This window comes from Juglans regia, chromosome 3, assembly GCF_001411555.2.
Source record: "Juglans regia cultivar Chandler chromosome 3, Walnut 2.0, whole genome shotgun sequence".
Lineage (NCBI taxonomy): Eukaryota > Viridiplantae > Streptophyta > Magnoliopsida > Fagales > Juglandaceae > Juglans > Juglans regia.
Window position 1 is genome coordinate 29367083 of NC_049903.1, and position 16084 is coordinate 29383166.

A 16084-nucleotide genomic window follows, 5' to 3' on the forward strand; every position below is an offset into this window, starting at 1 on the left:
GGCCGGCTGTCCCGTCACTCGGCGTTCAACAATCGGATTTGCTGTTTTTCTTGGCCGTAACTTAATTTCATGGTGCTCTAAAAAGAAAACTACCGTTGCACGCTCTAGTGCTGAGGCCGAGTATCGTGCTCTTGCCTCTGTTGCTGTGGAACTCTCATGGACACTTCAACTTCTTCGAGAACTCCACATCACTCTCCCCTCTCCTCCGAGACTCTTATGTGACAACAATAGTGCCATATTCATTGCTTCCAACCCGATCACCAAATCTCGTTCCAAACATATTGATATTGACTATCATTTTGTTCGGAAACTTGTTGCTCGAAAGGTTATTAGTCTCGGCTTTGTTCCCTCACACCTACAGCTGGCTGATGTTTTCACGAAAGCGGTGGCCAAATTAAAGTTTTCATTAGATCGTGGCAAGTTGTGCGTTTTTCCTCTTTCTACCACGCCAACTTTGAGGGGGGATATTAAAGGATGATCTGATTCCTCTGATTATGACCAAGATATCAGTGATTCTCGACAATTGTAGCCGTTTGTTTTCCTTGTATATTTGTTTCCATATTTGTAATTGTACAGCTACTATGTATCTTCTGTCTATAAATGAATATCTCCTCACAGCATATTGGTGTGATGCATTTCCTTTACACTTTCCTTGATATCTAATGGGCCAAGGAAACTAAGATTAGAACATTAAGGTGAGGTTTAGTTAGTGAGATGAGATGAGATAGTTTTAGATGAAAGTTGAATAAAATATTATTATAATATTATTTTTTTAATATTATTATTGTTTTGAGATTTGAAAAAATTGAAATATTGTTTATTATATTTTGTGAAGAAAGTTGTAATGATGAGATGAGTTGGAGTGATTCTTGAATTCAAACCGGGCTATGTCTCACTCTTTTCCTTATTTTTTTTAATTGGTCTTTCTACAATAATTGTGCTGAGGCTTTTGTTGGAACACTCCACTCTCTCTTTAGCTATCAATAATACATATAAATTGCTTTGGGGGAAACATTCTTTCTCCTCGTATGTAAAATGCAACCCAATTCTCCAACACTTGTTGTCTATCTAAATCTAAGAAATAAGTCACTCTGCTTTTTGGCATTCGATGAGTGAACGTCGCTCAATTTAGCGGACTTAGTTGGAGACCTCCCTCTGAATAGCCAATCACCTACTCTTGAAAGTTGAGACACTAGGGTTCGGATCTATGGTAAGGGAGGTGGTAAAAGTCTAAGCGGAGAGCATTAGTATTGGATTATGCATCTGCATATACATCTAAATATTTACATAATATGACCTTAAATTGGGTTGCATTAGATTATGCATATCCAAAAATTTGCATAACTATGAATAATATTTCTACAAATTTAAAGATACAATGTTCACTCTCTAAATCTTATTTTATTCTTTTTTTTCTCTCTCCCCCCTCTCTCTGTCTCTCCACACCAACTGATAGAAAGTGGGTGCTAAATGATAGAATTTGTGGTGCTAATTGTAAAATATTAAAAAAAATTAGAAAAAAATAAATAATAATATTTTTTTATTATTTAGCTCAAAGATATATAATTCAATATAGAAGTTTTTCTTAATATATAAAATCAATCTCTAAAAAATATGATTTTACGTATGCATATAAAAAAACCAATGCTAGTACTCCCCATCTGTCTTGGCAAGTTTTTCTGCACATCTATGCTAGCTGTCCAGTGTCCACATGCTGAAGGCCACATTTTCAGTTGTAGAAATTGATATATAGAACAGCTACTAAATCTGTTGGGCCCAGTGTTTCTTACCAAAGAATTGATATTCATTGAGAGAGAGAGTATTTATTTTTATCATGTCCTCACATGACATTGAATGGTTACAAAATGATGTATTATCTCTTATTTATCTACTAACTTTCTAATTTAAATCATCAAGAGATGAAGAAGAATAATGATTATTCTTAAGAATAACTGCTCATTTGCCCAAGAAAAAAAGAAAGGGAGCAGAGAAAGAATATGAAAAGGGAAAGGGAGCGACTTTGTGGTCTGCGAACATGTACACCTGCATTGGTAACCACTCTTATCCTTCCAATAGCAAAAGCTCCACTCTTTACATGCATTTTGACATGCCATATTGTAAATGACGTGTTTTACACCACCACTTACTCGGGTAATCTGCAACATATGAGAGGGAGGCACTGGATGCCTAAGTTAGAGACATGTAGTTTCAATATAAGTATGTAAGTAATAATGAATTATCAGTTATTTTCATGTATTACTTTTAGAGGTGCTGAGGACGTAGATAACCATTAAATCCAATGATTCATCTTAAATACTCCCTTAATAAGTGGATGAGATAACCACCTTAATCTATCAACATTATCATATCGCACGGTTCGCGATATGAGCTCTGGGGCCGTGATTCTCTCACTCTTGGGCTTGTAGGCTGAATATGTCATCTAGTCGTGGATTTATTGCCATAGGACCTCAACATCCCTTCCACACATATTGCTTGTGAGAGAGGTCGGGGTAAATGGTTGGGGAAAAAAAAAGTAAGCCTCAATGAATGGTATAGTGGTCTCCATCGAATTGTATAAATTGAACGTCCCGAAAGTTTGGATTGTGAAAACTTACCTAATTACTTGATGTGTACTTGTGAGAAATCTCATCCTTCTTGATTGTTTGAGCACTCCAAAAACCAGTCGAAATTTTGTTTCCGAACACCCAATGCAAATAAGAAAAATACGGGAAAAAAGAAAAGAAATCGTTGGAAGTATTGTCAATTGGTGGGGGAAAGTAGGCAAAGACTGCAAAGTGATACATGCAAAGGAAGGAAGACAGGGAAAAGAAGAGAAGCCCAGAAAGCCATAGAAGCGTCTGATTCCATAAAAATTGAATCGGTTGGTAGAGAAAGAAAGTGGCTTTGCGTCTCATCCATGCACAGGAAGACATCGTATTCCAAATGATTAATAAAATGGCAGCCTTTGTTCCATTAGAATCCAAACTATGTTGGATGATAGATTGTCATCTTGGTAGGCTTTTTCTTACTCCTTTAGTCACAGTCGGTACTCCTCCACGTGGAAACTACCATTTAGCATGTTAGTGGTGGCCAAAACCCAAAACAAAAGTAAGTAAGAAACAAAAATGAGAAAGTTTGGGCCCTTTTCTCTTCGTTTTGCTGATCCTTCTTAATTTCCAACTATGAATACTTGCAGAGACACTGTTGGACCACCTAATTTTAATCCCACTCCAACTACCACAGGAATGGATATTAACTCAGGGGCTTTTATTACATGCTAAAGAGAATTTAATTGGAAAACATTACAAGGGAGCATATAATTTTTCACAAAGGCTAAGGGCTCGTATGGATATGGAATCGTCTCACTTCATCTCATCTTACTTTATCAAATTTTCATATAAAATATAATAAACAATTCAACTTTTTCAATTCTCAAAACAATAATAATATTAATAAATAATATTCTAACAATATCTTATTCAATTCATTTAAAATTATCTAATCTCTTCTCATCTGACTATTAGTTTATATTTATTGAGTGGATTTGTATAGTTTACTCTTGAGATTTTGAGTGAAAAAGAAATAGAGATATGAAATTAGCTTTACCATATTTATAGTTATAAATTCTTTGAGCAGCATTAAATGTCTAATAAATATTGCAGAGCTCATTTTATTTATCTATCTTTCTCCTATTTTAGTTCATAGTTGCAATCTAATAGATCCAAATTCACATTTTTTGGAAAATCACTAGCATATAATGCCACTTTGTGATAGTCATCATTTGGGTTTTATACTAAAGAGTGTATAAGGAAAAATTGCTTGGGGACTTTTGTTCTCAAGCATCAATTATTTGATTTATTTTGGTTTCATGTGCTAAGTGAGCTTTTGACAAATGAATAATACTAGATACAAGTTTATGGCATGTAAGTCTAAAATCGAAACCCACCAATCTCACTTTTTAATTTTTATAAAGAATTAGGTTCTATTTTATCTAGCGGGTCTCACTTTTAAAAATATGGAAAAATATCCTTGCAAGCGATTTCCCACATCAAACCGCGCATCAATGTTAAATGTAAGACATTTGTTTAATGAAACAATACTAATTAAAGACAAAAATTATTTTCGTGAGACAGATAGATGACCTTATTTTTCTCTAAAAAAAATTTATTTTATTTTTTTGTAATAAAAAAAGCTATGTGAATATTGGTATGCGGTTTGGTTCGCTAAATCGTTTGTACCTAGCAAATCCCTAAAAATAAAGCAACTTACGTGTCTTAGACTTGCACGAGATGTACACGTCCTAAATTTTCACAGCTTATTTTTCTTTTAGTTAATATTACATAGATAGTTTTCTCTTAAAAAATAGCTTAATTACTATGACATATTTAGGAACTTCGAAAATTTTGGTTGAGAAAAACAGAAGGCACCACCTCGCGTTTAGCAGCACACTAGCAATGTAAGAAGAGCGGTGTTGCTGGCTGAATAGCCGTTGCCTTGTCTGATCTGACCTTTTATTGTATCCGTTGTATCTGAGCAAACATTAACTTTGGACAGCTTCCTTTGAAAATTTCAATAAATAAAAAGTAATAATCTGTAGGGCATGCCCAACAGGCCAACAGAGCAACATTAAATGACATAGTTTTAGTAGCATTCTTATGTGTTTTAAATTCCAAAACACTGGATTAATTTATTTTAGAAATTTTGTAACCAGCCCGAAACATCACATGGAGATGTCTGTCACGGGATCAAGTCCAAGCTCATCCAAACCAAAACAGGACCATTAATTTGTTCTTGTGTGTATAAAAATAAGCTGCTTATCATACATTATCAAATTAAAATAAGTATTTTTGTCTTAGTTCTGCATGCACATCTTGACATTCTTATGTAAATTAATTCATAGCATCTTGCAAAATGCAAAGTGAAGGCATGCTTGAAAAGAGAATTTATTGGTACATGTCTTTTTTGACAATCTTGACCAAGGAATTCTGATAATTATAAAATATTAAATAGTAATAAAAAAAATAATAAAATAATAAATAATAATAATATATTCTGAGAATATATGAAATATTCGAATACATAGGTTGATACACTTCTCCAAAGTACTGAACTTTTAAGAATACAAATTTATAACCAATCTTATAATATTTATTAAAAATTTAATACTATTTAAAACAACAGCAATAAATATTATAAAATAATCCTGAAAGCTATTCTTCCAATTGGATTAAAGAATGAGAAAAGACAAATTGTTTAAGAAATAGATATTACAGTTGGAAATGTGCACTAGTGCCAAAAACATGTGCATGATCATGAAAACAAAGGCACTTATAAACCGCATCAATTTCATTCATTCATTCATTCATTAAAACCGGACATGTCGGTTGCATCTTATAAAATACACTACTTCTTAGTTTCGATAATGACATACCTACAATTATTTTATAATAAGTTTATAATTTAATTTAAATTAATCAATATAATTGTGACACTTTATTAAAAAATAATTTTAATTTTACTTAACTATTTATTTTAAATAGACAATTATTTTAAATAGAATAATAAACTAATTGTAGACTAATTATAAATTTATCATTTTCCTTTTTAGCTCTGGAGTAATACCTTGCAAAGATCATGATGAAGTATTGAAGTTCTTCTTTTTCTTCTTTTTTTTTTTCTTTTTTTTTTAATTTAACTATTATGTTTATACAAGTTTTTAAGAGAAAATTTATTGATCCATCTAGCGTGTAATTTTTTTATTTTTATAAAATCATGTATAGACAAACTAATTCTTTTTGCACTTCTAATTCTTATAGTTTAAAGGATTGGCATTTGGCATATTGTTGCTATATTCTAATTTATAATTTTGATCAAATGAATTATTCTATTAATCTTTCGTTGGTAAAGTTAGAGATGGATGTGATAGAAAAAAAAAATAAAGCTTAATGAAAAAAGAGTATAAAAAACTAAAAAAAAATACATTTTAAAATCCACAACAATTTGGAAAAAAAAAAGGCTTTTCAACTTAATTTCAGTTTAAGTTTTGGAAAAGTCTAAAAAAAAAAAAAAAGAGGAGTAAAAATGCACCAATCATCGGTAGAACCTCGCTCGGTCTTTGTAGTACCTTCAAGTTTTTTCTTCAAATGTAAATTTTTTGACATTTTAAAATACATACTTTTTGAATTTGATTTCTTTTTATTATTCTAAAATATAATTAATAGATAAATATTTAAAATTAGATCATAAAGTTAGTCCATCCCGCATCAAAGCTCTTGAAATTCTCTCATTCCCAGACATCATTGGTATGATAATTGATTATAGTCACACTGAATTAAACACAGCATTGTACTCTCTCTCTCTCTCTCTCTCTCTCTCTCTCTCGCGTTCAATGTTAAAGCAGAAGAACCAACTTTTTCTTGGATGAAGATAGAGTGATCCCCTTTGTGTAGACTCTCTCTCTCTCTCTCTCTCTCTCTCTCTCAATCATATCAGATTCGATAAACCACGAGTACTTCTGTGTTATCGTTATCCAAAAGATGAAAAGAAGAGATATCTTCTGCGCATCCCATGCCTCAACAGCTATATGTCTGAGCATGGAGCAAGCATCCTCCTGCTCCTCTTCCTCCACCATTAAACTCGGCGGCAGAGCCATCGACCGCCATAACCCCATCATCAGAGATTCAAGAAGAAGCAACAGAGCTTTCTCCGCTCCATGCGCTTCTCAGCTGCCTCCCATCAATCCCAAACCTTACCACCAGCTCCAAAACCAAAAGACCAAGAAAATCTCTTCTTCAAAGCCAAGAGACCAACGCACGAAAATCTCTTCCAAGACAAGTACTGATCAAAAGAAGAAGAATACTGTAACCACGCCGAATGATCATCTTATTAACAAGAACTCTCATCTGCAGGCAGCTGATATTGTACGGAAGATCTGGGGTAAACAGGACGATTTAATCAGTACTCCTCCTGCTTCGTCGAGATATTTGTTGAGCGACACTGCATACTTCGATGGGTTATCGGATTACGACCCGGTTTTCTCGTTGGTTCCGGTTGCACAAAAGACGAAGACTCAAGCTGTAAATGATCAAGATGAATCCTCTGTTTCAAAACCTGCCTCTTTGTCGTCTCGCCCAAAATCTCCTTCGTCCGATCAGGTTCGTTCACAAGCTCGCTCTCTTTTCATTTGAATTCAGGAATCAAAGAAAATATGGTAGAATCATTGGCAAGGTCGTTTTCGTATGATCCACATTGATCTTCTTGAAATTCTTGTATGTATCTATCTAGCTATGGGATTGTTTTACAGATACAAGCTTAAATTGGATGGATGCAACAGCAAGTTGCAATCTAAAGTTGCTCCCTTTATGATCCGTTCAAAAGAGATTAAAATCTTGCAACTTATGCTCGTGGGGTTGTTATTTTAACGTATTATGAGTTGAATCAACACAACCCACAATGTAGGATTATTTGATATACATACATTATTTCAGTTCTTAAAGGGATGCTTTCCAGATGTTGATCAAATGATTATCAAATTCTAATATTCATGAAAGTAATCGGTCGGTGTGGTTGAAAGTACAAAAGCCATTTTTACGTGCAATTTTATTCAGATCAGAATGCTATATTCAGTAACAACAATATTACTGGTGGTTGTGATGTTAAAAGGATTTCTCAAAGTCTCAGGTTGTGGTCTTGAGGGTGTCACTCCACTGCAAAGGCTGTGAAGGAAAACTGAGGAAACATCTATCTAGAATGGAAGGTATGCACGTGATTTTCTACCCTTTAGTTCTTAGGACATCAAACTCGCAAAATTCCTAGCCTGTAAGATTATTTTTATTATAAACTAAATTTAATGTATTATATAAAATCACATTTTAATCTTTTAAAATGTATTTGCCACCTTAACACTTATCTTAGTTAAATATCTCCTAATGGTATCTGGGGTTTTACTTTGAACCTCTTTTCTGCATTAGACTAGTGTTGTACTAAAAAATGGTCATGAGAAAAACAATCTAGGCACAACTATTCTTTCTAAATTTATTGCTCCTTTTTCGGTCAGTTTTTCTTTTTGCTGCTTTTTTTTTTTTTTCAATTTCGAGGTCATGCATGCCACAAGTTTCTGATGTTGTAAAATCCTATTTGGCTGCAGTCAAAAACTCATTGCTTCCTTTTTATAATGTGGGCAGGAGTGACGTCCTTCAACATAGACTTTGCAGCGAAAAAGGTAACAATTATGGGGGATGTGACCCCGTTAGGCGTCCTGGAAAGTGTGTCAAAGGTGAAGAATGCACAGTTTTGGCCAGCTGCAATTTCATCTACTTCCGCTGCTGCTGCTGCTGCTGCAGATGGCTCAACTAATGTAGAAATCAAGAAAGGCTTTACCTGAATGAGAAAATCTACTAAAAATTCCGCTGTGGGTTGTGTGAGAATCAATGTAGTCATGTAAATCCCAGTCTTAGCATGGGCACAAGAACAAGAATCTCTGCCATTTATTAGAGTTAGTGAAGAAGAGAAGGGGTTAATTCTGTCCTCTTCCAGTTATGCTGCACATGAGGGGTTTTAGAAATTTATAACTCTCAGTTTGTATGAAAAAAGTGGGACTTTTCAGGTATTCTAATTTATAATCAAATCAAAAGTACGCGAGTTCTAGGGCCATTATATCTAAAGAAAATTCTCCTTGAAATTCCTTGTAGATGGCTTTTACATGACTCTGGAATTATTGGATACTTTGTTCTCTTATACCCGTTGACAATAAATAAATAAGAAGTCAAAAGTATATGCATAGCCATCACGTCCTATTTTCCTATCCGATTCCCTATGGTATCTAGGAGTTTTGTAAGCATGTAATATGTTCATAAGAAAGGGTACTTAAATTGGAGCTCAACTTAACTACGAATATTCACCTTTAATCCAGTTGTCACAATTATGTTTTATGTGCAGAATGCAATATCTAATGTTATTAACGAGTTAAGATAATTTTAGATTAGTTGAATAAAATATTATTAGAATATTATATTTTAATATTATTATTATTTTGAGATTTGAAAAAATTAAATTATTTATTATATTTTATGTAGAAATTTAAAAAGATTGTAATGATGAGTTGAGATGAGATAAATTTTCAATTCAAACCGGGACTTAATTTACTACTCTTAAACCACTATTGAATAAAATAATATTTTTTTGAATTTTGATTTTTATTTTGATTTGATGTACCTAAAATTTAAAAAAATTATATTTTATAAGAAAGTAGTAGACAAATTATAGATGGATTGTTAGTGTATCATTGTCCTTCTCTATTACCCTAATCTAGTAAAAGTGGAAAGATACATTTCTCTGAATGGAGAATAGTTTAAGAATCATGTCAAAACACCTCAGTCTATAATTACTTTTTTTAAATTAAGCATTTTTTCTTTCCCCAAATCCATTTGCTTTCTTAAGTGCAGTAGCTTTTTGTTACCTTTTTGTAAAGAAAAAATATTCACATTAGTTACTATTTATTATCACACATCTCACGTCTTATAAAGAACATCTTCACATCCTATAAAAAAAATAAAAATAAAAACTTATAGAGATGAGATGTGAGAATAAATAATAAGTAATGATTAGAATTCATCTTCTGCAAAATGGTAGGTTGGCCTTTACACCAAAACTCTTATAATTTTATAGGGGAAATGCTATGCATCTGCTCCACACCGGCACACACTTCACATCACTTTTTTTTTTTTTTTACACTCAATAGGTTGAGTGTGTGCCGGTGTGGGGCAGATGCAAATATTTTTCCATTTTATAGCGACCACAAAAGCAAAAGCTACAGCTCTTATCTCACAAAAACTGTTAAAAACACAAGGAAAGGTGGAATGGGAAACTGGGTGGTAGAAAAGAGCCAACAATCTACCATTGAAATGGAAAACCAATAATCTACGATCAAAACAGAGCCAAGTTTACGTCATCTAATGCACTTTTTTTTGTTTTATCATTTTATTTTTCACTCTGAATCTGTTCTTCGTCTCGCAGTGATAAGTTTCTCTTTTTTGGTCTTTTTTTCTTGATATATTTAGGAACCGGGAAAAGTACAGCACCGAAACTCAGTTGATGGTGACTCATACAGAGCTTGCACATGGCTGGAAATAAATGGAACGATCAGTGGATTCAGTATTGGTAAAATGACAACAACAGGGAGGTATGGGGCCAAAAATTTAAAAGACAAGGTTATATCAACTGATCAGGAGGATGATATATATATATATATATATATATATATATATATAAAGTTTGGACCACTTCAAATTAAAATTTCAAGCACAACTTGATTATCCATCAAGTCCTATATATCCATCTCCAAAGAAGGTATATATCATATAAATATTGGGTAAGATCATAAGCAACTTGATTCTAGATCCAACCCTATTTATCAAGTTTAAATAATACACATTTTAAGTGCTTATCTTCTACTTAAATGGACAGCCACTTAATAAGTGTAATACAGAAATGATAAAATTTAATATGAAGAACTGTATTTCTTTTACATACGTACACATGTATATTTCGAATTTCAAGAATTTTTGTTTTTTAAAGAATACATTTAATTTATTTCTTTTTTTAATATAAGGATCTCTTATTAGGCTCCAAACTTATGAGGCACCAAAACAAAACAAAAAAAACTTATGAAGGCACTCTGCATGTGTTACGTACTATCAATTAGGACAAAAATAATTTCATATTATTTTAGGGGAACTATCAATTTGTTGCAAGGCAGAACCACTTAGGCTAGTTTGGATAATAAGATGAGATGATATGATTTTAGATAAAAGTTAAAAATTGAATAAAATATTGTTAGAATATTATTTTTTAATATTATTATTATTTTGTGAGTTGAAAAAATTGAATTATTTATTATATTTTGTATGAAATTTTGAAAAATTTGTAATAATGAGATAAGATGAGATGAATTCTGTATCTAAACAAGACCTTTTACTCCAACTTGGGCCTCAAGGAAAATGCATGATTTACATTCAATATTTTATACAATTATATTTTAAAGATGGCCCGGTATTTTTATAAAACACCTTATAAAAATAACATAATTTTATAAAATATCCTCAATCTTACAATATTATTGTGAAATGTGTTGTGAAAATGTATTGTGTTTGTGATATTTATATGTTTGAATAGTGATAAACACACAACACTTTATACAATATTTTTCACAATACATGTTATAAAATAAGGATATTTTTGTAAAATGATGTTAGTTTTATAAGATATTTTACAAAAATACCCCTCTTTTTAAAACGTTATTGTATAAAGTGTTATGTAAAGTATTGTGTGTTTATCATTTTTTTTATATATCTTGAAGGCTCAACATGTTTAAATAGTTTTTTCATTTATTATTATCAAAGAGAACGATAATATATAAATATATATATATATATATATTTATATAAGCTACCTCTATGATTTCTCTCTCTCGTAATAGAAATTGTGGATATTAATCTTTATATAGTACTTAGGGGATGTTTAGTCATTTAGAGAGTCTAAATCTAAATAAGATTATGTTTTATAGAATTTTCGTTCAAGCTGATGTCGAGCGCGTGTTGAGGGTACTATTTATCTAATTTTTGCTTGATAGAGTACTGTCTCACGCAATATCTAATGAGTTTCATTCTAAGCTATTTTGATCTAACAAACGTTGGAAGTTAATAGCTATTTCAACTTAGACTCTACTTAACATATATATATTTACAACTCAATTGAACTAAATTTTGTCATTAAAATATGATAACATATTATATTTATGTTAATAAAAATAACTAAAACGAAAAACTTTAAATAAAGAGAAATAATAGTTGCAGTCTTGAGTGTGTAAGCGTCGCGTAATCATTTAAAAAAAAAGTGAATAAATATGGGACCTATATATATGAAAAATAATTAATTTTTTAATAGTTGATCTTATTTTTTTCAAAATGATTATACGGCATTTACGCACTCACGAGTATATGCAACATTACTCTTAAATAAAATAGATCGTAGCTATATATTAGACATAAAGAAAATATAATATTTTGTCGATTTCACTGACACTGAATACTATTTAGTGTGTAGTACAAAAGTAAGATTAATAATTATTTTCTGAACTCACTCTTTAATTGAGGTTACCATGCATATATATAATATATATATATATATATATATGTAGAGAATTAAACAACAAATAGAAGCGAAAATTATAACGATATGGTGACACTCCCGTAAGAGTATTTGTCCCACAAGTTGGTGATGAGCAAAGGGAATTGAGTGCATTTGTTTGTGCACCAATGATCCCTATTTATAGGCCATCATGCACCGGTTGGTAAAGGGCACATCTATTGGTTAACCAATTGTAACTCAAAGGTCACAATCTTAAGGAGTGACACATCTTATTGTGAAATGGCACAACCATTGGTAAACCAATAGTAACTCAAAAGTCACATCCTTAAGAAGTGACACAACCTTTTGACTAAATCAAAAGGTTGTGTCTCTTGATACTTCCTTTAACATCACCCCTCATGGGAACCATCACCATATTAGAGAATATCATTCCAAGGGGTACACCGTTTGGTGATCACACCCCTTAGAATAATATCTCCCACTTGATCACACAAAACGGTGATGATCTAGTTGAGTATTTTACCTTGGTACCAATATAAGCTTTCCACTACTCAACTCTCATCTGCTACTCTTGCAGATCGGCGTCAGAGCATGACAAGCCTCTACGTGCACACGTTTTTTGTCATTACCTTATCTGACCGCACCATTTACCATATGTGCTCCCATTGATCACATATTAGGGGTGACTTCATTTCACTAAAAAATTTATAGTGAACGGCATCAATTCTCTGTGACTGGATCAACAATCCATACCCCTGTCACAATTGACGACTTCAGCCGAATACATAACACATGTATCGACTTGCGCTGAATTTTCGTTAAGTACTTCCTCTAGAGGCTATTCCTGAGGTTTTTCCCTAATCACCTTATCAACGACTTTGCAAATGATTAACCATTTACTTGGGTAATCAAATCACATTTCACTAAAACTTTAGTGAATGGCACTGAATTTTCGTTAAGTACTTACTCACCTGAGTATTTCTTTAATCACCTTATCAGCGACTTTACCATGATCAACATTTTACTTGGTTGATTAACCTGCACTGAAATTTTATCAAGTACTCACCCTAAGGCCATTCTTGAGGTTTTTCTTGATCACCTTATCAGTGACTTTACAAATGACCAAAATTTTCATTTGGGTATCTCCAAAACTCCAATTTTCTAGGCGTCCCCAGAATTTGCTGAGTTATACATGCTGACCATGAGATTGGTTCACCTAGGTTTCTCTCAATTCCATTCTAGTCACATGTTCTCTGAATTTCTCCAGAGATAAACCTTTGGCCATTGGATCTGCTACCATCTCGGTCGAGGAAACGAAATTAACCTTGACCTCACATCTTTCCACTATATCTAAAATATAGTGATAATGCACATCAATGTGTTTTCCTTTGGAACTCTGTGTTCCACTTTTTATCAAAGAAATGGCAGACTGATTATCACAAAACACAATGATTGGTTCTGTGGATGTACCCAAATTTAAGCTTTCAACAAAGCGTTTTATCCACACCGCATTACTCATTGCAGTACTACAAGCAATATACTCTGCTTCCATAGTAAACTTAGCAACACAGCCTTGTTTCTTACTTAATCAAGAAACTGCTGTTCCACCAAATAGAAATATATATCCAGTTATAGATTTTCTATCATCTACATCACTTCCAAAATCAGCATCACTATAGCCGATTAATTCTAGATCATTGTTTCCAAAGCACAATTTCAAATTTTTGGTACCTTGTAAATATCTTAGTATACGTTTCACTGCTTGCCAATGTTCTTTACCTGGATTGGATTGAAATCTGCTTACCAATCCTACTGCATGACAAATATCTGGTCTGGTACTTGTCATTGCATACATGAGGCTTCCCACAACTTGAGCATAGGGAACTTTAAGTATTTCACTTATTTCATCCTCATCTTTTGGGCACATACTTTTATTTAAAGTATGAGCTTTGCAAACAGGCGTACTTAAAAATTTACAATTTTCCATACCAAATCTTTTAAGTACTTTTTCTAGATATTTCTCTTGATCTAAATACAATAGATTTGAATTTCTATCTCTAGAAATTCTTATACCAAGAACATAGGTAGCTTCACCCATGTCTTTTATTTCAAATTTAGATTTCAAGAATTCTTTTGTTTTATGCATCATATCTAGACAATTACTTGCCAGTAATATATCATTAACATATAATGATAATAACGTTAATTTATCATCATTTTTCCATATGTATACACAATGATCTAGTGGACTCATTTCATATCCCATTTCCAAAATGGCTTGATGAAATTTCAAGTACCATTGTCTTGAAGATTGCTTAAGTCCATACAGTAACTTCCTCAACCTGTAGACTTTCTCTTCATATCTTTTAATTTGGAATCCTTCTGGTTGAATCATAAAGATATCCTCTTTTAATTCACCATTGAGGAAAGCTGTTTTTACATCTAACTGATGTAATTCCAAATTCATTCTGGCAACAATGGACATGATGATCCTTACGGATGTGAATCTCGCCACAGGCGAATATGTATCTACAAAGTCTACACCTGGTTGTTGGTTATATCCCTTGGCCACTAACCTTGCTTTGTACCTTTCCAAACTACCATCAACTTTAAATTTTCTTCTGAGTGCCCATTTACAGCCAATAGGTTTTCTATCTTTTGGAAGATCTGTTAACTCCCAAACTTTATTTTTGTTTATTGATTATATTTCATCTTTCATGGCCTCAAGCCATTTATCTGAATCAATACTATTGACTGCCTCAGAAAAATTTTCAGGATCATTATCTAAATTTTTCAAACTGGTATTTAGTGCATAATGATCTTGAAATAATATTGATGGTCTTCTGGATCTTTTACTCCCACTATCTCCAACATCAATATTTGAAGATTGATTTCCATCTGACTTTCTTTTATTATTCTGGATTTGAATAATATTAGAATTTTCATTGTCAGATTCTGTGGAGATATGTTGATTCTCTAAATTATTTAACAAATCTATTTGATCAACATGAGTAATAAGGTTCGTATTTTCCAAGAAAACGACATCCCTACTTTCTATCAATCCTTTTTCAGAATGATAAAATCTGTAGCCACTTCCATTTTCTACATACCCAATAAACCTGGATTTCCAGGTTTTACTTTTTAATTTATCCCTTAGTGGCCTTGAGATAAGCACTTGTGCCTTACAACCCCACACTTTGAGCCTACTTAAGTCCGGTTTGTGTCCCTTCCATAACTCGTAAGGTGTAAGAGGTTTCGCTTTAGTTTCAACTTTATTCAATATATATATAGCAGTCGATAATGCTTCACCCCAAAAATGTATTGGTAGTTCAGTATATGTCATCATCGATTGCACCATATCCAATAGAGTTCTATTTCTTCTTTCTGCAATGTCATTTTGTTGGGGTTTATATGGCATAGTATAAATATGTCTTATACCATTCAATTTGTAGAAATTATCTAAAGCTTCAAATTCTCCTCCTCTATCATTATTCAAATTTTTAATGGGTCTACCCAACTGGATTTCTACTTCTAATTTAAATTTTTTGAATTTCTCAATTGCTTCAGATTTATATTTGAGTAAGTAGATATACCCATATCTTGAATAGTCATCAGTGAAAGTAATAAAGTACTTCATTCCTCTATGAGTTTTTGTTTTAAAAGGTTCACAAACATCAGAATGTATAATTTCTAGTAAATCTGTGGATTTCCAACTTTTTGAAATTGAAAAAGATTTACTACTCATTTTTCCTTTGATACATGGTTCACATATATCAAAATTATCTGAATTTATTTGTGGTATTAATCTACTTTTATACATTCTGATCATTTTATTTTTATTTATATGGCCTAATCTTAAGTGCCATAAATATGCACAATCAGTAGAAACATTCAAATACTCAGAAATAGGTACTTTATTAATATCAACATTCAGTAC

At 32.3% G+C, this 16084-nt stretch overlaps 1 protein-coding gene across 2 annotated transcripts; it reads left to right on the forward strand.

Annotated features, from left to right (window-relative positions):
• Positions 1-6317: 6317 nt before the first annotated feature.
• LOC109006381 (protein SODIUM POTASSIUM ROOT DEFECTIVE 2-like) lies at positions 6318-8663 on the forward strand. 2 transcript variants are annotated; one of them, XM_018985650.2, is made up of 3 exons: positions 6318-7154; positions 7663-7756; positions 8184-8663. In XM_018985650.2, exons 1-3 carry the CDS (start codon positions 6537-6539, stop codon positions 8381-8383), a joined length of 912 nt encoding a protein of 303 aa, XP_018841195.2. In that variant the 5' UTR covers positions 6318-6536; the 3' UTR covers positions 8384-8663. The 2 variants fall into 2 exon arrangements, with proteins under 2 accessions (XP_018841195.2, XP_018841196.2); XM_018985651.2 differs by having other exon boundaries at positions 6321-7154; positions 7681-7756.
• The last annotated feature ends 7421 nt before the right edge of the window (positions 8664-16084 follow it).